The sequence below is a fragment of the Oncorhynchus clarkii genome, chromosome 28 (assembly GCF_045791955.1).
Source record: "Oncorhynchus clarkii lewisi isolate Uvic-CL-2024 chromosome 28, UVic_Ocla_1.0, whole genome shotgun sequence".
Lineage (NCBI taxonomy): Eukaryota > Metazoa > Chordata > Actinopteri > Salmoniformes > Salmonidae > Oncorhynchus > Oncorhynchus clarkii.
The window spans coordinates 20,023,595-20,050,181 of NC_092174.1; the positions used below are offsets into that span (position 1 = coordinate 20,023,595).

Genomic DNA, 26,587 nt, shown 5'->3' on the forward strand with positions numbered 1-26,587 from the left:
AACTGCACTCCACCGTTCCTCTCAACAGAACAGAACAGGACTGCAAGTACTTCCCTCTTCAGTTGCGCTCCCTCCCCCCTCCCCCCTCCCTCCCTCTTCCTGTGTACTGAAGCATCTGCTGGACTGCTACTGCAGCTGAAATGCAGCCTCACTGCTGGAACCACAGGACAAATCTAGAGCCACGCTTTAAGGCGAATTACAAAAAAACTTGCTGCCTTAGTCGACTGATGTAGGACACAACCCTGGGGGCTTTCTCATCTTTGTGTGTGAGGGACAGGGGTAGGGGGGAGAGAGGGACAGGGGGGGGGAGATAAACAAAAAAAATATTAACCCCCTGTACAAGACAATCCTTATCGTCAGTCGGAAATGGCAATTTACAAAATTGGAAGATTTGCGACAAGATACAGTGAATCAGAAAATGAGAAATATCCACTATTTAAGGCTAACTGCAAGATCCAGCCAGACTTCTCCTTATGCACAAAAAGATGACAAAGACTGAGTTCGTGTTCATTTACAAAGTTACTATGCAGCAATCCACACAGACAAAACTCCAGACCCTTGCTAAAAAGCTGTTCTTTGAACTATCCCTCATTAGTCCAGAAACTCAGTGGTAAGAATACGCAGTGGTTGGGAGAGACACCTAGGTAAAACAACAATGAACACAATACAGATTTGTGGTTCAGCAATCCCCGGTAACAGTATTTGAACAGTGCAGCAGTGCCTTGTCCTCTACCTCAGAGGTTTAGTGCATATTCGTCTGCATAATTTTGCTACATTGTTGACCATTGTGCAGCATGTGACAACACTGAAAGTTACTGAAACTGCAGAATTATCCTCAGGGAATATGATTTCTATAGTCCTTATCATGCAGTAGCACCAACGGTGTGAGCGTTGTGAGTTAATCAAGAACTTAGGGCTGGGCTAAGTTAAATAACACCCCCAAGTACTTTTAAATATGAATTATTGATGATCACCATCCACATTTCATATTAGATATCGCAATGCTACATTGTGATATCTTAACCGCTATTTTTTTTTTTTTAATAATGGAGTGCCTTGGAGAAACAGCAGACGAATAGCCTACCATATCAGCTATTGTGCATGCTAACAAGGAGGATCTAAACTCACTTTTGCCTTTTAGATTATAGGCTAATGAATGGACCTGACTAATGAATGGACCTGACTAATGAATGGACCTGACTAATGAATGGACTCCTACTCTGAGATGCTTTCTGAATACGGGCCCAGAAGATTAGGCTAGCAGCTACCTGGTATAAAGGGGGTTCTGGTAGGAATCTCCCAGCAAGCATCACTTCTAATTACAGCGACGGCCTAATTTCACCACGTGGCAGGCAATGCGTTTTAATCCTGCGCTTATCTTTTAACATGATATCGATTTCTGGAAGGCCTGCACCCGATCAATTGTTTAACTGAATTTTCTGGAACGGATGCAGCAGGAGGTGTCTCAAATGGTAACATATTCCCTATATAGTGCGTTAATTTTCATGGGCCCTGGTCAAAAGTAGTGCTCTATTTCGGGAATAAATAGGGTGCCATTTGAAACTGGACCATGTTGTCTGCAGGATGGGCCCCACCAGACTGCCTGACAACTGCTTGCCTCATCACTAGCTCCTGTATACAACCCTGAGTGGTGACCTTGACATACTGTGCTAGATAAAGGCTGGATTGGCAAACACTGACAGCCAGTCAGCGAAGAAGGAATTGATACATAATTTGATAGAATGCCACTGTAACAATTTCTAGATAGGCATGTATCATGTTCATTCATGATATCATTTGGATGATGCTGAAAGAAAGAAAAATCTGAATGATTTTGTGATGAAAAATCCATTGAAAACAGAGATTTCAAGTGGAGTTGAGGATCTACTACAGAACAGCAGCTTTAGGGTTATTTTAGAAAGGATTATAGGGGCAGCCTTCATAGAAATGAATTTCTTAATACATAAAACTTGCAACCTCAGTGCTGGTTGTCCACAGATGTCACAACAAGGGGGAAAAACACAGTTGCTACATAGAAAACTTGCTACACAAGCAACATGGTGGTGTGGGAACGAGTGTATATTTTGTGAAGTGAAGGCATATCAATGGTAAGGCGTGATGCACACGGCAACTGTGTGAAGAATGTGTGGAATGTGAAATACACTCTGTTCCATTCACTGTCCAATCATGAACCAGAACAGACACACCTGCACTGTAAGGTCAGCACAGGAGCACGTGGCGAAACAATGTTTGCCATATGACAAGCAAAACCTACGAACAAATAAATGTGTGAAGGGCTCTATACCAGGGCTATTTAACTGAGGGTACTGCAAGGGGTCTGCAATTTTTTTATTTTTTTTACGTGTGGTACGCCACACAAGCGCTTCGCGGATGAGCCATTGTTGCTCCTAGACGTTTCCACTTCACAATAATAGCACTTACAGTTGACCGAGGCAGCCAAAGCGGGGCAGAAATTTGAAGAACTGACTAGTGGAAAGGTGGCATTCTATGACGGTGCCACATTGAATGTACCTGAGGTCTTCAGTAAGGCCATTCTACTGCCAATGTTTGTCTATGGAGATTGCATGGCTGTGTGCTCGGTTTTAAACACCTGTCAGCAACGGGTGTGGCTGAAATAGACAAATCCACTAATTTGAAGGGGTGTCCACATACTTTTCTATAGTGTATGGTGGGGGGTCCCTGGGTCACCGCTTTGCCTGGGAAGGGGTTCCTGGTCAAGGAAATGTTGAAAACCCCTGCTCTATACAAAAACACAATGCCTCAAGTAAGGTCAAGACAGGGGGAAAAAATACAGTTATGAGCCACTGTTGGCAACTTCTTTGTGTCATATCATCACCGGTGTCATCATGCACTGTATCTAGAATTAATCTATTCAGATAAGGGAAGTTTCAGAAAACCCATAAAAAATGTCCCAACATGTATGCCATGAAAGCATCCTCATCAGAAACCATTGACACTGCCACTTGTTCTGAATGACGCAATGCAATGTATCCATTGTCCAACTGTACAACTATACAAGGAATTCCTATCAACTCATGGACACAGTTATATGTCCAGGTAACAAAGCAATGCTCTTGACTTTATCCACTGTTACATAACCGTTTCCATGCCCTATTTTCTATTTTCACATGAATGCTTTGTGGCCGGTACTGACACTTCTCTGTGATGACATTTTCTTCAGAAAAATGTGCACGCAGTCATCATAAACGTGCAAATTAAAAATGCCCAACTCTGGCAACAAAATACAGTAAACATTGGCTGTGAGCAGAGAAATCAACCGAAATGTAATTACAGAGAAGTGTTTTCCCCGAGGAGAGAATGTAAGTAAAAGAGTTGTGACAGAGTTGACAGATGCTATAGGCTGTAATAAGTGCTATTTGGCAATATTTCATAACGATCATAAACAACCTTTTGATTGACAAACCAAGTGAAGTAATGAGATTGCCTCCGAATACTGTAGAAATATCAATGATAATCTCCATTCTCCAGACATACCGATTGAAGGACAGCTGTGGTCAAACCCAGACAGTGTTCAACATTTTGGCTAACTATAACTGCCACATTGTGTCAGTTAGATAAGGGCAGCGAAGTGCAAGGCACTGGAAAAATGTATTCACATATGTTCCCGACTAGATGACAGTAACCATTGTTTATTATGTTCAAGTTATGGATGGCAGATAACAATAGATTGGAGAATAGATAAGAAATCATTTGAGCGATATCACATGCTTGTCAACATGCTAAAAGTAACAGCGTTTTTACATATCGCCAAATTATGTTACATTGTATCTTACAACAAGGATGTAACATAGGCATAGCCTAAATGTTTCTGACCAAAGACTAGACAAATTGATGGAACATCCAAACAAATTCATAGGTGTTGTTTCGAGTGGCAAAGAGTAACAGGTTGCGCTTGGAAAAGTTATTTCTGTACAAACTCTACAGTACAGACGGTCCTCCTGAGTAGCAGCCCAAGAGCTCTCACAGAATTGCTCTTTGTATTCTAGAATTGTTTGGCAAGTAAACATTTTTAATTAAAACGACTTGAACTTACCCCAAATGTATTCCATAGTTTACAATCCAGAAATCACATTTCGCTGAAAATATACCAAATCCTGGTGCTCACTTTCTATCTTATCCTGGCTGCTATTTCGACTCCTTTCAAGACATGCAGGAATGCAGAAAAGCCTGCGCCCAAGCCGGTCAAACCCACACACCCTCGCTCTTCTCTAATCTTTTGAAATGAACAATACAATAGCAGCCCTTCCACATGCGTACTCAAGACGCATCGTCGAACATACCCGTCAGAGCGAAGCCTCTGCCCCTCAGTAAAAAACGGGGTGTGCAGCAAATGATAAGGCAATTTATTTACTGTTGATTGTACAAATTGATGTCAATGCATGTGTTGCCCTGCAGAAACATCAAGTCAAAATTCCTCCATTTAAGAGTGAAAAGCTGTCCTCCTCTGTTAACTTTCACACGCATATCATAACCTTCAGATATCAGTCATCTCATCGATACAGCAACCTCAGGTACCAGCTGACCAAGCAATCTGTATTGTATTAACCCTCTTACTACAAGGTTACAGGTGGAGTACAGGGAAAGTCAGTGAAATAGTTTAATTCAAATACTGTTGTTGTATACAAACCTCGGAGGGGACGAATGCGCCCAATGCACTGAGATTTATGACTTGTAAATAATTTGGTGTGGGGGACAAAAAGTACCAAAACTGTCACTGACTTCCCTCTAAAAAATGCCAGTCAGTGTCACAAAAACTGGTCATCTAAAAAATGTCAATGGTGGAGGAATATAACAACATGGTGGCAAAGTTATTATTTCCCTCGTAGAATAAATCTAAACAAAATAGGCTATGTCCCCTGAGCTCTATTAAAATGTGCATCACTCAACACCATATTTAGAAAACAAAAAGATAATATTAAAGGAGGAAGACTGCATTCATCTCAGAAAGTTTCATCTTTTTCAGTTTGCTCTACATGTCAATCAAAATGATAGTTGAATGCCCATAGAATCCCAGTATTGGCCTAAAACCCAGTATAGCAGACACTTTGTCAAGCAAGAGTATAGATTAACATATAAATAAGGCCCTCTCCCCTGGTTGAGGGTAGGACAGAAAACATTAAGAGGGTCATCACGGGTGGATGACTCCCTGAGTTACAGGGGCGGCATCTCAAACGGCACCCCATTCCCTACATAGTGAACAACTTTCAACCATATAGGGGACAGTGTGCCATTTGGGATGTAAGCCCATGTTCATCCTCATTCCTCTACCCATCAGCTGCAGTCACAAATCAACCAGCCCAAAGACCCCTTCCCTGTTCCCACTGACCCCCAGCCCAGCATCCCTCCAGCCAGTGGCCGCACCCCCGCAGATTCCCCCAGTGAATGCCCTGGTTGAGAAAAGCCCACATCAAGACAGCAGGGTCAGCCATGTTACTCAGACCCTGTGAGATGGAGCAATAGACTGGACACAGGGTACATTGTCCCTGGTACATTCCCAAAGACACCGACTCTACAGAGCATTTCCCGGCCTATGGACGGAGTAGTAGAACGCAAAGAAGTAGAACGCAAACACTAACTGGCATAAATTAAATTAAACCATCATGAAAACAGACACAAGACACTGAACATAGCGGTCATTTTGTTATTATTACAACTTGTAATTTTGTTCCTTTTGGGAGCTTACAGCTGTTTCTCACTGACCAGGCAGGGAAGAGGTCAGCAGCAGTCCACATACTCATCATAAGAGAATTAAGTTACTTCAGTTGATACTAATCTCGCTGCTGCAGCTCTGTCGTATTTTCTAAAATGCTCTGCTGTAGTTATGTAATGGGCACTGCTGGCAGTTTTTTATCCACTCAACAGATGCGTTTGTGCCATTGTTCTTCATACTTCATACTTGGGGCGGCAGGGTAGCCTAGTGTTTAGAGCGGTGGACTAGTAACCGGAAGGTTGCAAGTTCAAACCCCCGAGCTGACAAGGTACAAATCTGTCGTTCTGCCCCTGAACAGGCAGTTAACCCACTGTTCCTAGGCAGTCACTGAAAATAAGTATTTGTTCTTAACTGACTAAATAAATAAATAAAATACTTACACCCTGCGACAAAGAAGCAGTCTGCATTACGGACGAGGGATACATGGATAGTGATCAACCATCATCCAGATAAATAATTTCAAGGTTTCTCTACGGTCCTGAGCCAATGGAGATAAAAAATTGCAGACTAGTTTAATTATTGTTGCAGCAGTTAGTAACGTTCAGAGGTGCCATTTTAAAAACTATAACTGCATACATAACATTTATTAATTATTTTATATAATCAACTATGGCGGAAAGCCTCTGTCTATAATGAATTTACTGTGTGCGGCATATCCTCTCATTAAAGCTAACAGAAAATATGTATCCCAAATGGCAATCTATTCCCTATTTAGTACACTACTTCGACCAGGGCTCTGGTCAAAAGATGGGCTCTGGTCCAAGTAGTGCACTAAATAGGGTAAATTGTGGGATGCATCCAAAGTCTTCCTCTCCCACTCTAGTCAGTGCATTGGTGTAACAGATTGGTAACCATACTGAACAAAAATGTAAATGCAGCATGCAACAATGATTTTATTGAGTTACAGTTCAAATAAGGATATTGGTCAATTGAAATACATTTATTAGACCCTAATCTGTGGATTTCACAGGATTGGGAAGGGGAGCAGCCATGGGTGGGCCTAGGAGGGCATAGGCCCACCCATTTGGGAGCCAGGCCCAGCCACTGGGGAGTCAGTCCCAGCCAATCAGAATTTGTTTTTCAGACAGAAATACTCCTCCGTTTCATCAGCTGTCCGGGTGGCTGGTCTCAGATGATTCCACAGGCAAAGAAGCCGGATGTGGAGGTCCTGGGCTGCCGTGGTTACACGAGGTAACCGGTTGGACATACTGCAAAAATCACTAAAACAAAGTGGGAGGCGGCTTTTGGTAGAGAAATTAACATTCCATTTTCTGGAGACAGCGCTGGTGGACATTCCTGCAGTCAGCATGCGAATTGCACATTCCCTCAAAACATCTGTGGCATTGTGTTGTATGACAAAACTCCACAATTTAGAGTGGCCTTTTAAATATGAAAAATAATTAAAGAGCAGCAGTAAAATAACAATAGCGAGGCTATATACACGGGGTACCAGTACAGAGTCAATGTGCGGGGGGCACCGGTTAGTCGAGGTAATTGAGGTAATATGTGCATGTAGGTAGAGTTAAAGTGACTCTGAATAGATAATAACCAGAGAGTAACAGCAGCGTAAATGAGGGAGGGGCAGGACAATGCAAATAGTCTGGGAAGGCATTTGATTAGCTGTTCGGGAGTCTCATGGCTTGGGCGTAGACGCTGCTAAGAAGCCTTTTGGGCACAGACTTGGCGCTCCGCTACCGCTTGCCGTGCAGTATAAAAGAGAACAGTCTATGACTAGGGTGGCTGGAGTCTTTGACCATTTTTAGGGCCTTCCTCTGACACCGCCTGGTATAGAGGTCCTGGATGGCAGGAAGCTTGGCCCCAGTGATGTACTGGGCCGTACGCACTAACCTATGTAGTGCCTTGCGGTCGGAGGACGAGCAGTTGCCGTACCAGGCAGTGCGCTAAATGGTGCAGCTGTAGAACTTTGAGGAACTGAGGACCCATGCCAGATCTTTTCAGTCTCCTGAATAAGACTTTGTCGTGCCCTCTTCACGACTGTCTTGGTGTGTTTGGACCATGTTAGTTTGTTGGTGATGTGGACACCAAGGAACTTGAAGCTCTCAACTACAGCCCCATCGATGAGAATGGGGGCGTGCTGGGTCCTTCCTTTTCCTGTTGTCCACAATTACCTCTGTCTTGATCACGTTGAGGGAGAGGTTGTTATCCTGGCACCACACAGCCAGAAAAACATTCTCACGTAGGTGTTTCTTTTGTCCAGGTGGGAAAGGGCACAGTGGAGTGCAATAAAGATTGCATCATCTGTGGATCTGTTGGGGTATGCAAATTGGGAGTGGCTCTAGGGTTTCTGGGATGATGGTGTTGAAGTGAGCCATGACCAGCCTTCCAAAGCACTTCATGGCTACAGACGTGAGTGCTACGGGTCGGTAGTCATTTAGGCAGGTTACCTTAGTATTCTTAGGCATAGGGACTATACAGATCCTCTCAAGCTCTGTCAGGTTGGATGGTGAGCGTCGCGGCACAGCTATTTTCAGGTCTCTCCAGAGATGTTTGATCGGGTTCAAGTCCGGGCTCTGGCTGGGCCACTCAAGGACATTGTATTGGTTGTGTGCTTAGGGCCATTGTCTTGTTGGAATATGAACCTTCGCCCCAGTCTGAGGTCCTGACCATCCTGGAGCAGGTTTTCATGAAGGATTTCTTTGTACTTTGCTCCGTTCACCTTTCCCTAGATCCTGACAAGTCTCCCAGTCCCTGCAGATGTCCTGTAAAAACATCCCCACAGCATGATGCTGCCAACACCATGCTTCACTGGAGGGATGGTGCCAGGTTTAATCCAGACGTGACGCTTGGCATTCAGGCCAAAGAGTTCAAATCTTAGTTTCACCAGACCAGAGAATCTTGTTTCTCATGGTCAGAGTCCTTTAGGTGGCTTTTGGCAAACTCTAAGTGGGCTGCCGTGCATTTTACTGAGGAGTGGCTTCCGTCTGACCAGTCTACTATAAAGGCTTGATTGGTGGAGTGCTGCAGAGATGGTTGTCTTTCTGGAAGGTTCTACCATCTCCACAGAGGAACTCTGGAGCTCTGTCAGAGTGACCATCAAGGTCTTGGTCACCTCCCTGACCAAGGCCCTTCTCCATCGATTGCTCAGTTTGGCTGGGCGGCCAGCTCTAGGAAGAGTCTTGGTGGTTCCAAACTTATTCCATTTAAGAATAATAGAAGCCACTGTGTTTTTGGGGACATTCAATGCTGCAGAATTTTTTTCGCACCCTTCCCCAGATCTGTGCCTCGACACAATCCTGTCTCGGAGCTCTAAGGACAATTTCTTTGACCTCATAGCTTGGTTTTTGCTCTGACATGCTCTGTCAACTGTGGGACCTTATATAGACAGGTGTGTGCCTTTCCAAATAATTTCCAATCAATTGAATTTACCACAGGTCGACTCCAATCAAGTTGTAGAAACATCTCAATGATGATCAACGGAAACAGGATGCCTGAGCTCAATTTTGAGTCTCATAGCAATGGGTATGAATACTTACGTAAATAAGGTATTTGTTATTCATTTTTTATACATTGTGAAAAACATTCTAAAAACCTGTTTTCACTTTCTCATTATGGGGTATTGTGTGTCGATTGATGAGGATTTTTAAAAATTCAATCCATTTTAGAATAAGGCTCTAATGTAACAAAATATGGAAAAGGGGAAGGGGTCTGAATACTTTCCAAATGCCCTGAATATGCTTCCTCCTCTCCTCTTCAGTCTGTGGCAGTCTTACCTAGAATGGAGGCGCCCTCTGCCTGGAACTCTGGGAACTGTCCCTCTGATGGAACACTGACTGTCCGACGCAGGCTCCTGCTCTTTGACGACTCTGTAGGATTATCAACCACCTCACATGGCATCTGAAAAATCACACAGGGGGGAAAAACGGACGCATTCATCAGCAAATTTATTATTTTTATTTCTATAGTGTGTATACTGAATAAGTAATAGTTTTCCTAGTAGCTTAGGACCATGATCAGCCTGGGACATACAATATTAAGGTCTTCTCTTTAAATGTAAATGTTTCCTGCACACACAGAAGACGGGATAGATTTTTAGAGATAAGATGTCAGATTCAGCCCCCTCACTATCCACACCTTGCTTTGTTCCTCTGAAATGGTGTGTGTGTATGGTGGTATACGAGGGGTAGTATTAGGAGGAACTTTATTCACCTCTTCCTCTTTATTGAGCAGGATGAGCTGGCTATCAGTCAGGATGCAGTACTTCCTCTCCCACATACTGGTCTCGGAGTAGGGCGACTGGCCACAGGAAAAGCGGTGTGTGGGTGGTCCCTTCACATCTGCACAGAGGGGAGAAGAAAGACACCTCAGGAGGGAGTAAGCAGCACAGAAGATCTCACTGTAAATCAGGAAGATACTAAACTTTAAAAAATGTAGGAACATTCTCTTCACCCTTTCAACTTTACTTTATACACCACCTTTTGTATGCAATGATAGGATGCCATACTGAGGTGAACTGCTTTTTGGGCTATGCCTCACTTTGACTGATCAAAGTCTTTTGCCTAACAGAAAATAGATCATCACGAGACACAGCTGTATTGTTGATCCCACTGACTGAGAGGAACCAGCATTAGGTAGGAAATTGAATTAGCACCAACTCTGTTGAGCCCAGAGAAAATAAGGTGAAGGTATCACAGCTTGTCTGTAGAGGGCAGAGTTGTCCTCTGCAACAAAGAATGGATTTCACGCTGTTAGGGTACTGCAGGCCTTCAATTACATCCTATATAGATTCATTTAATATTGATTATATGGGGGGGGGGGGGGGGTGTATTAAATACAACTAAGCCTACGTTATCCACTGACATGCAAAACTGGAAAAGGTGAATCCATACCTTGTCATACAATAAAAACATTGCCGTGTGTGGAGTTTAATCCCCTTGCTCAATAAACAATGTGTTATCATCATACCTGAAACCAAGCTTGATAGCCTACCTAACCTAGCAATAGAATTATTGCAAAAGAATGTGAATGGTGACTGGCTGAAAGCCGTGGTATATTTTTACTGTTCCAATTACGTTGGTAACCAGTTTATAATAGCAATAAGGCACCTCGGGGGTTTGTGGTGTATCCGCGTTGCGTCATGCATAAGAACAGCCCTTAGACATGGTATATTGGCCATATACCACACCTCCTCGGGCCTTATTGCTTCATTCATTCACAGCTGTCGGTCAACCCATCATTATGTGATGAGGTGCACTGCCTTGTGTCCATTAACTACCTCACTGCTCCTACAGGATGTCTTCTGCAGGATGTGACCTTTTCCCTACTGGTGAGATGGTTCCGTCACAAATGGCGCACTTTCCCCTATATAGTGCACTACTTTTGACCTGTGTCCATAATGCACTATATAGGGAATAGGGTGGTATTTGGGATGCAAACAATGTTTTAGGAGGCAGCAGACACAGCAGGCAGGCAATTATAGTTGATGAGGTCATTGCAAGCCAAGGGGAGCTTTTTGGGATTAAATATTAAAGTGTTGTATTCAAGGTTCATCAATCCACCGGGTGCATCTGCCTGATGATAGGCTAGCTGTCTGGTTGGTGCAGGGTAGTTGTGGAATAAGAGTGCATAGGTCAGCCCCCATGTCACCAAGCATAAGTGGGAAGGGCTATAGGTCTATAGGTGACCCTTCAGGCGTAATCAATCTTCTTTGACTAACAAGGTTGAGTCCAAAGGAGGCCCTATTCCCAGAGGTTCATGTACTACCTCGCAAGTCGGTCATTGGGAGCGTCCCAAATGACACCCTATTCCTTATATAGTGTAGTGCATTATGTAGGGAATAGGGTACCATTTGGGAGACCAATGCTGCCCCTCCCCCCTCCATATTAACTGGCCACAATCCTGTAATGTACTCCAATAGCAATAAGGAGTGCTGAACAATAGGACAGAGTGCAATGACGAGGGCTGATAGCAAATAGTTTTTTTACAACGCCGGCTCACCAAACACGGATGTAATGACAGAGTAAACAGACATGTTTTTATAGTGTCTGACTAGAGATGGTAATGTGCCGTCTTTTGGCCGCAGCACTGTGTTGGAGACTGCTCCCCACACACACACACACACACACACACACACGGAATATAGAAGACGTGGGCAAGGGGGGAACGTAATCCAGACATAGCGTAGGCTGCTTTGAATAGGATGGCTGGCTGCATGTATTCATTGTTTATGTTCAACATATGGGTATGTGAGCTGAGAGCTCAAATTAGACACTCAGTGCCAGTTGACTAATTGACTGGAGAGGAGTGAACAGCACAGCTCCTTTTGAATCTGGCCAACTTTCCCATACACAGATTACAGACGAGAGGGAATAAGATATTTTTTTCTTTCAGACACGCGGTACAATTTATCACTCATCATTTCCGAAATACAGGGACTTCAAGTTATTTTGAGACAAAAGAATGAACTAAACTTGAGTGTGTCATCACTGGAACAGTGTGTCATTAAATCTTCAACACTGAAAAGAATAAAACTGCATCCACCGATGTTTTCCCCATCCCATGATAGCACTGTACTGTACAATGGTACTCTATACAGAGAAGAAATGTACCCGTTACCAGATATTCCTGTATGCATATTAAATCATGTACCACAAAGGTTCACTGCCTCAACACCCAAGAGAACAGAATCTTCTCTCACCTGCTACTGTTCAAATGTAGCCGGCTACTGTGTGAAATTGCCACGTTTCTCAAGGGAATTCAAGAAGGCCACAAATTCCACAAAATAGCCTCACCTAAGCAGGAGTAAAAAAACAAATTGGAGTATTCTGTGTTTCTCCTGTAAGAATATCCAACTACCACATCCACAGAAACCCTTACACTCGTCACTAACTAGGCCTAATTACCAACAGTCTATTGACAGGCTGCATCAGCCAACAGGCTGTATCATAACCGGCCGTGATAGGGTGTCCCATAGGGCGGTGCACAATTGGCCCAGCGTTGTGCGGGTTTCGTCGGTGTAGGCCGTCAATGTAAATAAGAATTTGTTCTTAACTTACTTGCCAAGTTAAATAAAGGTTACATAAAAAAATATATTTAAGGTAGATGTGACCATTTAGTCAGAAGACTGCTGTTGCAAATTCATCTCACTCTATAACGCATCTATGCTCGACTGCAGAAGCCTGTTGGCCTGGTTGGTTTAAGACCATATGCTATCTGATGTCCCCATCCCATTTTCAGGACTGAGGCAGAGCAAGTACTTCAGTGACGACTCAAACAGGCATAATTTGATTTGGTTTCATTTGCACTCATAAAGCGGTAGAATATCCAAGAAATATGAATTATATAAGCAATGTCAATATGATCAACACCAGCAAAACTGTAGGCTAGCAAAGACGGATTTTAATTCAATCAAAATGGCCGGTTTCCCAGACACAGGATGGGCCCTAAACCGAGTCCTGGACTAAAAAGCACTTTCAATGAAGAATCTCCACAGCATGCTTTTGTCCAGGACTAGGCCTAATCTGTGCCTGGAATATCAGACCCCAAAAAACGCATTTGGGGGTTTATAAAATCTGATGGGGACTTGTACTGAGTTGTGTGGGTGCAACAAAGCAGTTAATTCAATGACAGAACAGGAAACACGTTCCCCCTCACTGAACATCCCCCCCCTGGAAACAGACCGACAGAGGGCTTAAGGTCCTATATCTGTCACTGACACTTTGATAGTTACATTAAGTTCAATGAAAAGCATTAATGATCAGAGCCACTTTTATGGCACATTTCCATCCAGGATTTACCCAAAAGACTCCATCCATCTACGCGGGCCGGTACCAGTGTCTCACTTGGGCCATGGCTCCAGTGGACCTGCTCTCACTTGGGGCCAAAGCCAGGCCACTGGTATTTTTCACCCTGCATTTACATAACAATGGCTAACTCTGAACTGTAACACCTTCTCACAAAGCAACTGGGTTGATTATGCAGAGGTTGTTGATTCTGCTCTTCACAATTCCTCACTGTCAGCCCTAGCTATGGAAACAATTTATCTAGTGTAACATAAGGGTGTATACACTAGTGGAACACTGATGTTACAGTCAACAAGCAGCAAAAGAGTCAACTTCTCTAGACAAGAGAGAAGTCTTTGTGTGTGTGTGTGTGTCTGTGTGTGTGTTTGTCTGTCTGTGTGTGATTGCTGCCTGGCCTAAGTGAGCGTCAGGAGAAAAGAAATGGAGACAAATCATCAGACCAGCTCCCCAGCTCACAGAGAGGTAATGCTTTTGGTTATTGAGTAATGAGGTCGTCACTGTGTGGGTGTCCTAGAGTTGAGCCCCCATACTGCCATATGCTTGTTTGTGAGGCATACGGGTCTGAAAACAATTAGCAGCGAAGTCTTGCCAGCTGGAAGTTAAAGAACGTTGCCAGTTTGTGACCCGGAGGGGGTCAAAGCAAAGTACACAAATAGTGGCAACAGTGAGAGAAACAGAGGTCCTCTGACTGAGTGTGTGTCTACAATACATGTGTGAAAGACAGAAAGAGAGGACAGCGAGGGAGAGAGAGAATGTGTGACTGGAACTAAGGCAACTGGCACTTGTGGCATCTATGAATACTCTGGTCAGTCCCCAACCAGGCAGAGATGTCCAGCTGCAGGCCCTGACCAGGCCCAGTCCACATGGCCAGGGAGAAACCCAACCCTCCAGAGGCCTGTCTGGAATGTCTGAGAACCAGGGTGAGGTTCTACCACCTGTCCAGGGTGGGGTTTCAGGGGCATACTTTGGTTGCTCATCACTGCCAATACAGGATAGATCGTCCTCCACACACACATACAGACCAGGGTTTCCGTTATCCGGTAATAGCTGTTTTTTGGCCTATAAAAATTTAAAAAGAAGAAAAACTTAATTGCCACTGGCCAATTGTCCAGGAGAAGAAAAAAATACTATTGTGGAAAATAATGCTTTTTAGCATTTTCATTGATGGATATCCATTTGCCTGGTCATGCTTATCGTTCTATTGGTTCATTTGCATAATTTAGTGGAATTAAATTGCCGTGTGTGTAGACCAAAGTATATTTGTAATGCAACTTATTCAATCACACGCATACAGCATACAGATTGAGTCTTTAAGCAGAAAATCTGTCAGACAGCGCGAGAGCTGCAGCAGCATCTCAAACAAAGGAAGGCAGGCTACACCTCACACGACCCTTTGCAATGACCTGGAGGCAGTAGGCTATGCATTCAGAAAAATAAATACTTCATTGTTTGAAACGCGAACTCTTTTAATACATATTATGAGACATGTCTTACCTTGCTTCAAAGTAGCCTATTAGATCTCCTCTCTGTCACATGAAACTGTGCACACGTGCAGTGCCCTTGTGACAACGAATTCCTGCTAATTACATTATGGAACAACTGCCTACTGCTTGGTGCGCATTGCTGCACTATAATATGAAGAAATTGTTTATCAACATTTTAAGCTAAACGTTCTGATCTGTTGCATCAGACTCATTGCTTTTTAACATGTTGTTTAAGTAGCATATAGGCCTACAGGTTGTATGAATTTGGAATCCATCTTCCCACAACTGTCCCAGAGTCCATTTCTTTATTGACAAGCTGACTAACAGAATAGGTCAACTTTTCTACTATGGGGGATAGTAAATTGGCATAGGCTAGTGATTTTACTGTTCGTTACTTGTCTTGTTGACTGAGGAAAAGTAAAACTGCACATCCGAATTCGGTAAGAAGAACCGTTCGCACATCGTTGCGTCCTTGACTTGCAAGTTCTATTTATATGAATTACCATATAACCTAAATGGGATTTCTATCATTCTGAGCACCGTGGGTGGACACCCTAATCAGGTCACGCACCCAAAGCATATTTGTCTGGCAGATTTCCCAAATATCTGGGAAAAAAACGGCTGGTCAAATGTCCAGCACCTAATTTTCCTAACATCCTAACACAGACACACAGACATTCACACACAGAGACCTATTTGTAATGCAGTCGGCATATAGAATCTTGAACTTCTCCTTTGCGGCTCAAACTAGAGAATTCACTTCTATTTTCCCAGGAAAAAAGCTAAAGGCGAACATGGTTTCTCGAGAAAAAAAAAAGTTAGTTCGGTTTTGACCTCTCCAGAAGTAGACTATAAGCCTACTGAATTTGCTTACGGCTGTGATTAAAAACAGGGAAGAAGCAGCTGTTTGGAAATCTTAAATATGGTGGGGAATATCCTGCCAAATTACCACAGTGCTCACGCAGTGTTTTCTTTCTGATGGGGGGAAACTGTTTGGAGGCATTTACCACTTGTTTAAAGACATCTAAAAAACAACGTCCTTTAGCTCAAGGGTGACTCACCATGCCGAATAACATAACACAATTATCACGTGGGACATAAACCTACATTTTAGGCTGCAACCCGGTAAAAGGGTAATACATCTCGCCACACTTAATTCCCATAGTGTTTGCTGCCAGGTGGGTCCACACCCAGAGTCTCTACTACATAGGGCAATAGAGGATGCTCTGTGTGCGCCAACAATCTTAACCTCAAGCCCTACACAGACAGAGACCAACCTATGTGTAAGCAATAGCCAGGTCGCTGTGGCAACCAGTAAATAAAAGCAGCTCCTCCAATGACAATGGCCTGACATCTCCTTTATCCAGAAAACCTGGCCAACAGGTGGGGAGAGGGAGGAAAGAGAGGAGGGTTTAGAATACAAACAGACACAAACAGAGAGAGGTGTGGTACTGAAACTGACCTACTGTACACAGCTACACGCACGCAGTCTGTCACTAAAGAAAAAAAACTCACCACAAAATTGGGAATAGGACATAATAGCTGTATTGTTCTCCCTATATTACAGGGGCTTAACTACAATAGCTGAAATGCAGGCCTTTGTATCCCAGAAGACAAAAGCAAGCTATTCAAGAACATTGCATATTAACAACAGTAATGGGTAGCTGGAGCGATAGAGGTGGAGCCTGACTCAAAAGGAAGAAATTATTGCAATTAACTGATTGGCTCGTGAATATGGCCCTGTCTTTATTGAATTGTGTGGCATTCCAGCTGTAAGCCATGTGGGACCACAGAGTGGAGGTTTATTCAGGGTTTTTTGTTATGCTTTCTTAGTATAGAGGGCTATCTGTAATCACAGTAAGGTGTTCTCGCTCTCTGACCAGCTGCTCCCTGAAGGGGGTAGGAAGACACTAGACAGACTAGGGTTGCGTCTCTATTCCCTATGGGCCCTGGTCATAGGGTGCCATTTGGGACGCACCTTACATACTGCTGCTTTCCCCAAATATAATATATGATAAGGCAGCATAGGCCATATAGATAAATCATTGTTCATCTCTATGGCATAGGTTACAACAGACAGCAGCCTGGTTATTACTAGGTGAGCTTCATGAAAATAGTTTCCTTTTAGAGGAGTCAAGTGATTCAAGACTGCGTGTTGAGGACTCAGTTCTAGCCACAAACTCACCCCTGCCTCACAATCCATCACAAAAAGATACATAGAGCCCAGTGCTTTTTATAGTAATTTGCACAAGTGTCATGTTTAGATAATTGCACATCTAAAACATGTTTTTTTTATTTAACTAGGCAAGTCAGTTAAGAACAAATTCTTATTTACAATGCCGGCCTACACCGGCAAAACCAGGACGACACTGAGCCAATTGTGCGCCGCCTATGGAACTCCCAATCATAGCCGGTTGTGATACAGCCTGGATTTGAACCAGGATGTCTGAAGTGACGCCTCTAGCACTGAGATGCAGTGCCTTAGACCGCTGTGCCACTCGGGAGGCCAATACAGAGGATAGATGTATATGTGAATGAATGTATGACCATCTGAGCATAAACAACTTATCTCGGCAAAGCAGTGGCACTCCATTTCTAATCAGGCATGCATGAGTAAAGGAACATGACAGGAATTCAGCTAGCTTAAATGCTGACATTCACAATCGAGATGGGCATGTTCATGCACCATAAAAAGTCCTAAAAATAAGTCCCATTCTATTCTATTAAATGCACAGCGCTAGTGGAGTGAGTGAAATTGTTTTACAAGCTCAGCCCACAGACATGTCTGGATATATTTTTCATTTTTTTATTTAACCTTTACTTAATTAGGCATGTCAGTTAAGAACAAATTCGTATTTACAATGATGGCCTACCCCAGCTAAACCCGTAAGACGCTGGGCCAATTGTGCGCCGCCCTATGGGACTCCCAATCGCGGCTGGATGTGATACAGCCTGGAATCGAACCAGGGACTGTAGTGACACCTCTTCAACTGAGATGCAGTGCCATAGACCGCTGCGCCACGAATTGGAAAGTTCACACGTTTATAAAATGTAAAGATATATACAGTTGAAGTCTGAATTTTACATACACTTAGGTTGGAGCCATTAAAACTAATTTTTCAACGACTCCACAAATTCCTTGTTAACAAACTATAGTTTTGGCAAGTTGGTTAGGACATCTCCTTTGTGCATGACACAAGTAATTTTTCCAACAATTGTTTACAGACAGATTATTTCACTTATAATTCACTGTATCACAATTCCAGTTGGTAGTTAACATACACTAAGTTGACTGTGCCTTTAAACAGCTTGGAAAATTCCAGAAAATTATGTCATGGCTTTAGAAGCTTCTGATAGGCTTCTAAATCATTTGAGTCAATTGGAGGTGTACCTGTGGATGTATTTCAAGGCCTACCTTCAAACTTAGTGCCTCTTTGCTTTACATCATGGGAAAATCAAAAGAAAATCAGACAAGACCTCAGAAAATAAATTGTTGACCTCGACAAGTCTGGTTCATCCTTGGGAGCAATTTCCAAATGCCTGAAGGTACCACGTTCAACTGTACAAACAATAGTATGCAAGTATAAACACCATGGGACCACGCAGCCGTCATACCGCTCAGGAAGGAGACGCGGTCTGTCTCCTAAAGATGAACGTACTTTGGTGCAAAAAGTGAAAATCAATCCCAGAACAGCAGCAAAGGACCTTGTGAAGATGCTGGAGGAAACGGGTACAAAAGTATCTATATCCACAGTAAAAACAAGTCCATATCGACATAACCTAAAAGGCCGCTCAGCAAGTAAGAAGCCACTGCTCCAAAACCACCACAAAAAAGACAGACTACGGTTTGCAACTGCACATGGGGACAAAGATGGTACTTTTTGGAGAAATGTCCACTGGTCTGATGAAACACAAATAGAACTGTTTGGCCATAATGACCATCGTTATGTTTGGAGGAAAAAGGGGGAGGCTTGCAAGCAGAAGAACAACATCACAACTGTGAAGCACAGGGGGTGGCAGCATCATGTTGTGGGGGTGCTTTGCTGCAAGAGGGACTGGTGCACTTCACAAAATAGATGGCATCATGAGATAGGAAAATTACGTGGATATATTGAAGCAACATCTCAAGACATCAGTCAGGAAGTTAAAGCTTGGTCGCAAATGGGTCTTCCAAATGGACATTGACCACAAGCATACTTCCAAAGTTGTGGCAAAATGGCTTGAGGACAACAAAGTCAAGGTATTGGAGTGGCCATCAGAAAGCCCTGACCTCAATCCTATAGAAAATCTGTGGGCAGAACTGAAAAAGCATGTGTGTGAGCAAGGAGGCCTACAAACCTGACTCCGTTACACCAGCTCTGTCAGGAGGAATGGGCCAATATTCACACAACTTATTGTGGGAAGCTTGTGGAAGGCAACCCCAAAACTTTGACGCAAGTTAAACAATTTAAAGACAATGCTACCAAATACTAATTGAATGTATGTAAACGTCTGACCCACTGAGAATGTGAGGAAATAAATAAAAGCTGAAATAAATCACTCTATTACTATTCTGACATTTCACATTCTTAAAATAAAGTGGTGATCCTACCTGACCTAAAACAGGGAATTTTTACTCTGATTAAATGTCAGGAATTGTGAAGAACTGAGTTTAAATGTATTTGGCTAAGGTGTATGTAAACTTCCGACTTCAACTGTGTGTGTGTGTGTGTGTGTGTATATATAAAAAAAATCTACATTAGTCCTACCTACATAGCCATAGGTACCTCATGGGACAAGTATTTCTAGCTGTCCAAAAACAGTCCCAATAAATAATTTGTATTCAGTGCAGGACGATGGGGATAAATGCTCTTTGTTCCTGTGGTGAGCTCACTCCAGAACTCAATGACATTGTTAAATATTTAAATACGCTGACATTAGTGAGGTTTCTCACATTTGCATGGGCTTCTTTTTTCCTTGTTTCAAAAGGGTCAACCCTCTGTGCTTGGAGCATGGGAAGGGGTGGAGTCTCTGAGGTCGAAGGTGAGGGATAATGTGTGCATCCCAAATGGCACACTACTCACTATATAGAGCACTACTTTTGAACAGGGCCCATAGGGAATCACCCAATGTAATTTCTTATCACGTTAAGCCTATAGCCTATTAGATAAGCATAGGTTAAACGTTCAGTGAAGAGGTGCGCAGACAGACACACAAGCTTATCTCACATAACCATCAAGCACGTTGTGCATATCTGACACACAAATTCTTCCCTTTTTCAGAACAGTGGTCCATCACAACAGATGTCTCTTTTAATACATAAAGCCCCCCCACCCCACCAGGCCTCATTCCGGTAGATGCCCCAAATTAAATGCAAAGCTATGGTTAGTTTTCCCAGGACTGGATGCAAACGTTGGCCCGAGCTTTGAAAGGTTAATGAGCTCTTAGGTGCTGCTGCCACATTCTTTGTGTTATAGCATGGTACATTTATTTGCAGAGGGGCATTTGCATACGAAAGGTGGGGTAATGCAGTTTCCCCTCCGCATTCAGCAGGCTCTGTTTTTGTGAGCAACCAACCTTTGAAATGTAATATATTTGTGTGGAAGATGCGCAAGGCAATCTAATTTAGGTTTATCACAGAACAGGCGGGAGGCATGAGACTAACTGAACACTTTTAGTTCAGGCACATGGATGCATACAGTTTTATTGTCCTCCAATTAGGATTAGTTTCAATTCATTTTCATGAGAGAAGCCTCAGCTGACTGCTTGGTGTGAGAAATGTAGGCAGGCCTGAGGGAGGTTCTGTGACTCTACAATGAGGAAGCCCACATTGCTTACACTATCGAGGAGAAGTGAAACATCAAATGGAGAGCATTGTGGTTTCATGTCATAGTGAGCCTACAGTTACAGGCTAGTACAGAGGGCTCCATGGAGGCTTCCTTACACTTATGTTGAAATGTTTGAAAAAACACTGCTGCATAATAAGGATGATTACCACTCAGGCAATACCCTCCCCCACCCCCCTCTACATATCCTCACCCCCCCTCTCCTCAATAAACTAAACATGTTACAAATACACAGGGAAGCCATTTTTGTGACAGCGTAAATTGTCCACAGGGCCTAGTGGACTACACCTTCAGACCCTTAGAAAAAGTAGGAATATTTACACATCTTAGACCACAGTGTCGTGAGACTTATTACACAAAAGCTAGGGTGTCCAATCAAAAACGCACCTTTAGACCAATGGGTAAAATAATGTTCATTGTTTGGATAATCCTCTAAGAAAACCAATGGTCCAAACCTTATATCACCATCATAATCCGTTCAAAAGTATTTTCAGATTTTTATGCACGCTTTACATATGAATTTGAAATTCTTTTTACTTTTATTTTTCCAAAAACAAGCGTCTGTGTGAAATTCCAGGCTTTTTATTTTCAATTCAGCTCGTGTCACGCTAACTTTGCTTTTGCGACACGCGGAAACAACATTGAAGACGGCGACGACCACAAAATGTAAAATCCTCAAAAGAGAAACCTGCGCCCCTATGTCAACAGAGCTCAGTGCTTATTATCGGATGTATTACTTTATTAAATCCAACTTTTTGGATACAATGTTAATGACATGTTAGAGAAAGACCCTACTGAACGATTCAGAACATGAATAACCACATTTTATCTTGTTAAAATGCATTTTTTAACATAAGGAAGTGAAATTTAAATCACCAAAGTGTGTTTTCCCCTACAAAAGCCAATGTAGCACATCAGTCCTAACCAACCCTACAACAGTTCTTTTTGAGGAAATCTGGCCCCAATGTTCCCTTATGACTCATTTCAGGAACATGAAATAGAAGAACGCCAAACCACAGTTGAATAAGCATTGTCATTTCTGCTCTTGAATTACAGTTGGCCTAAATGCATGTGTGACCTGAGCATACACACTGCAGATGTGCTGTGGGGTGAAAGATATCCGCGAATGTTTCCATTCATTTCAGCATGACAAATCAACAGGGCTATCACGCACCGCTCAATTCTCATATGCTGATGGGAAATAAAATACCATGGTTCTTCAGATCAGAAACGATCTAGCAATTTTTAGGCAAGATATTTCTTCCTTTTCATGTTGGTTGTCGGGAATAGGAAGACAAAATGCAGTCATTATTTTTTCGAGCCTCAGAGTAGTTTGAAAATCCAATTAGCATTAACCTCCAGCAAAAAATGTTCATACACCCTGCTCTTTGGTTGAGCATTACAGGATTTGAGTCAATTCAATTGTGAATATCTGCTCCTTTATTGGAAAGGCAGGCCAAAGGCAGACCCCTTACTATCAATTAGCAGCAGACTCCTCCCCACAGCACAGAGGAAAGATCTGAAAATGCACAGTAGTCCCTTGTAGCTCAGTTGGCAGAGCATGGCGCTGTATGAAAATGTATGCACTCACTACTGTAAGTCACTCTGGTTAATGGGATCTTCTAAATGACTAAAATGTAAAAATGTACACACCTGTATTGCAGTAAATAATGGCAACAGAAATCTAAATGGGGCACTATTAGAATAATTGTCCCTATGTCGTTCTAAAGAGGATGGACAGAGAGAGAGAGAGAGAGAGACACCCCACAGAGCCCCAGGACAGGAGCACAATTAGACCCAAGCAAATCATGAGAAAACAAAAAGATAATTACTTGACACATTGGAAAGAATTAACAAAAAAAACAGAGTAAACAAGAATGCTATTTGGCCCTAAACAGAGAGTACACAGTGGCAGAATACCTGACCACTGTGACTGACCTAAACTTAAGGAAAGCTTTGACTATGTACAGACTCAGTGAGCAAAGCCTTGCTATTGAGAAAGGCCGCCATAGGCAGACATGGCTCTCAAAAGAAGACAGACTATGTGCACATTGCCCACAAAATGAGGTGGAAACTGAGCTGCACTTCCTAACCTGCCCAATGTATGACCATATTAGAGACACATATTTCCCTCAGATTACACAGATACACGAAGAATTCGAAAACAAACCCAATTTTGATAAACTCCCATATCTACTGGGTGAAATTCCACTGTGTGCCATCACAGCAGCAAGATTTGTGACCTGTTGCCACAAGAAAAGGGCAACTAGTGAAGAACAAATACCATTGTAAATACAACCCATATTTATGCTCATTTATTTTCTCTTGTGTACTTTAACCATTTGTACATTGTTACAACACTGTAAATATACATAATGACATTTTTAATGTCTTTATTCTTTTGAAACTTCTGTATGTGTAATTTTATTGTTTATTTCACTTTTGTATATTATCTACCTCACTTGCTTTGGCAATGTTAACACATTTCCCATGCCAATAAAGCCCCTTAAATTGAATTGAGAGATTGAGAGAGTGAGTGACTGAGTGAGAGAGTAGAGAGAGTAGAGAGAGAGCTCTCCTACCAGGCACTTGGTTCTCAGGGTCTGGCTCATCCTTGATGCTGAGAATCCTACTGATCCTCTGTGATACAGAGGACAACAGGCCGTGGACAAAGGGGACATTTTGCTCCTGCTCGTCTAAGCGCACCTTCCTGACTGCAGTCTGCTTTGTGCTGCTGCCAGCCCCTGGCTCTGACACAGACCTTTGGTAGGGAATCAGGGAGAGCAGAGACCGCATCCTCCCCTGCCCACTGTGCTGCTCCACAGGTCCAGTACTGCTGGTGGTGGTGGTAGTCCTCCTAGGTAGACTCAATACCCTGAAGTGGATAGGTTCCATTACGATGTGATCATTACTCTCCAACCTCGGCACGTTTGGTATTTTAGGTGTCAGCCTGGCAGAGGTCCTCCACTCGTAGCCGCTCAGTGGCTGCTCAGGAGAGGACTTTGAGTGCTGCTTCAGCCAGCGCGTTCTGTAATGGTGCCAGTGGTAAGAACCCTCCATGCCAAACTGAGGTGGTTTCGGACCGGATTGTCTGCTGTGCTCTGGAAACTTTCTCGGTAGACTCATAATCGAATGTAAACCTAAAAGCTTTCAGATGAAGGTCACCATCGAATGGCTGCCAAACCTGATGGTTGGTTGACAGCTTTGTAATATTTTAACAGACTACAGCGACCATTTCTTTGTGTATTGGTAATGTTCCGTATTTGAGTAGTACGTTTCAGGTCTGAGAGTTCAGTATCTTGCTTACTGGCTGACTGTAGCCTTCCTGAGAGGAAGTGGGGTGTCAGATGAATACGTAAGCTTCCTTAGACGCTCCAATCAGATGCTATTATACTGTAGGCCTCAGGTTGTGGTTTTCCGTATCAACAGTCAAGATTTTTTTTTGAGATCGGTCTTGGAGATCTTGTTAAAAGATGGAAAGGACTGTTTGTTGTCATTACTGCGCCATGATATGAATATACATTTTTCATAGACGTCACAAACAACCCGAAGACTAGGCAATGTTTCTCAATCAGACGTTCCAACAAAATACTGCATTACGTACATTGTGTAACTTCCACTGTCAGCATAGCAGTCTAGACAGCATAAATAGGCCACAATACTGCTGCAATCCATTTGCTACAAAACACATTATGTCGGCTAAATTAAATTAGACCTCTGCCATTCACTGGAGTCCTTCACACATTTAAAATGTAAGTGTGAAGAAGACCTCCAGAGGGGTTTTTAGTTGTAGGGCATAATTAACCAACGTTACACTTGAGAGCAAAATAAAAAAACATTATGCCTTTTGACATTTCAAGTACGCCTAATTTAAAACAGGAGATGGAGCATTAGTAAGTAATTCAAACAATTTATGATTGTCAAGAGAGTGCCATTAACTCCGGGAAACTGGAGGGGGTGCCATTAACGCCGTGGAACTGGAGGGGGTGTCTTTAACTCCGGGGAACATTACAGTATCCATGATGGGGACTGTGTGTCAATGGATGCTGAAGTAGTTTAGCGCATACACTCATCGAGTTAAGAGCGAAAAGTGCGGCCATGGCAATTCCACAGTGAAGTGGTCCTGAACATGGAAAATGTGTTGATTACACATGTTCTCATGTGTATACTTCCTATTCAATACCCATTACTAGCATTCACAAAATGTTGGTTATTGGAGTCATTCCTCAAATATCAATCATAACATCCATTCAACCCAGCCACTGTGGCATTTTCCATCATCAACTACCACATGACGTAGACCATGTGGCTTATACAGTGGGGAGAACAAGTATTTGATACATTGTCAATTTTGCAGGTTTTCCTACTTACAAAGCATGTAGAGGTCTGTAATTTTTATCATAGGTACACTTCAACTGTGAGAACTGTACCTACTTAAAAATCATACAATGTGTTTTTCTGGATTTTTGTTTTAGATTCCGTCTCTCACAGTTGAAGTGTACCTATGATAAAAATTACAGACCTCTACATGCTTTGTAAGTAGGAAAACCTGCAAAATCAGCAGTGTATCAAATACTTGTTCTCCCCACTGTATGTCACTCACTCGGCTGCCGGCCACCCCGAACTGAATGGCATGGTGTCATAAATATTCATGTGTCCTGCTAAATGCGGTGCCCTGGCTGGGCCCCAGTCCTCTGTGATCAGAGAGGAAATGGGAGAGGAGTCCCACTGGGGGCTAGCTACAGGCCATAGTCACCCCGGCTTGCCTTTGTCATCGGGGCTTATTGGAGTGCACATCCTTATCAGGGACAGAAATGGAGGGAGCACAACTTGAAACCCACCACAGCAAGACTGACGATTGAAAACCTTGATATGGATGCTTTAGTTTTAGAAGAAAGAAAAGCATGGCTGTGTCACAAGTGGCACAATATTTCCTTAGTATATAGACTACCGAAACTGGTTCAGTTATGGCCTAAAATAAGTGTTCATATGGGTAGAATATTGTAACCTAGGCCTATATACATTTGTTCATATAGGCAGAATATTGTATATAAATTAATTAATATGGTTATATAAAGGCTGAAGGCTAAAAACAGCCTATACTATATATTGGCCTATATCTAGTTTCTAAATACTGTATTTTCTATAGTTTTCACACCATCCATCAACACCAATCAAATACTATAAAACAAAAAGGATTCATTTATAAACAAAAAGGCTTAGAAAAATACAAATTATTGGGCAAGTATGCCTAAAACATTTAATTAAGTATGACCTAAAACTAGAACCGTCTCTTAGGAATCATGGTCTTTTAGGTAACATGTATTAACATTCTAATAACGTTTAAGCTGTCCAAAATTGTGTGACATAAAAAACACTTTTCGTTCCTTGTATTAATGGCAGTGTTTGCCTTTCAATATAATAAGCATCTTTCTGTGAAATTAGACATTGAACCCCGTTTTTTGTTAATCATCAGCTGATTCATTTTTGTTGGTGTTGAACGACAGCAGTTGTGAAATATAGTGTCTTGAGGAAACATTCATACCTCTTGAAGTAATCCAAATTTAGTTGTGTTTCAGTCTGAATTTAAAATGGATTAAAATTATTTTTTTTCTAACCCATATATATCCACACACACACACACAACACCCCATAATGACAACATGAAAACATGTTTTAGAAATTTCTGCAAATTTATTCAGAATGAAATACAGAAATATCTCATTTACATTACACTGTAAGTATTCACACCCCTGAGATAATACT

The 26,587-nt window shown here is 42.6% G+C and overlaps 1 protein-coding gene across 5 annotated transcripts in view; it reads right to left on the bottom strand.

Moving 5' to 3' along the window:
* The window catches only part of LOC139387537 (ras GTPase-activating protein nGAP-like), an 81,827-nt gene that overhangs the window by 40,207 nt on the left and 15,033 nt on the right, over nucleotides 1-26,587 (bottom strand). For 2 of the 5 annotated variants that reach the window (XM_071133832.1, XM_071133833.1), the window contains exons 1-3: nucleotides 23,404-24,133; nucleotides 9,920-10,047; nucleotides 9,484-9,607 (exon numbers count right to left, since the gene is read on the bottom strand). In XM_071133832.1, coding sequence (XP_070989933.1) covers nucleotides 9,484-9,607; nucleotides 9,920-10,047; nucleotides 23,404-23,947 — 796 coding nt within the window. In that variant the 5' untranslated portion in view covers nucleotides 23,948-24,133. Of the gene's footprint in view, nucleotides 1-4,075; nucleotides 4,187-9,483; nucleotides 9,608-9,919; nucleotides 10,048-23,403; nucleotides 24,154-26,587 lie in introns of those variants that run through there. The other 3 variants (XM_071133831.1, XM_071133834.1, XM_071133835.1) reach the window with 3 other exon arrangements.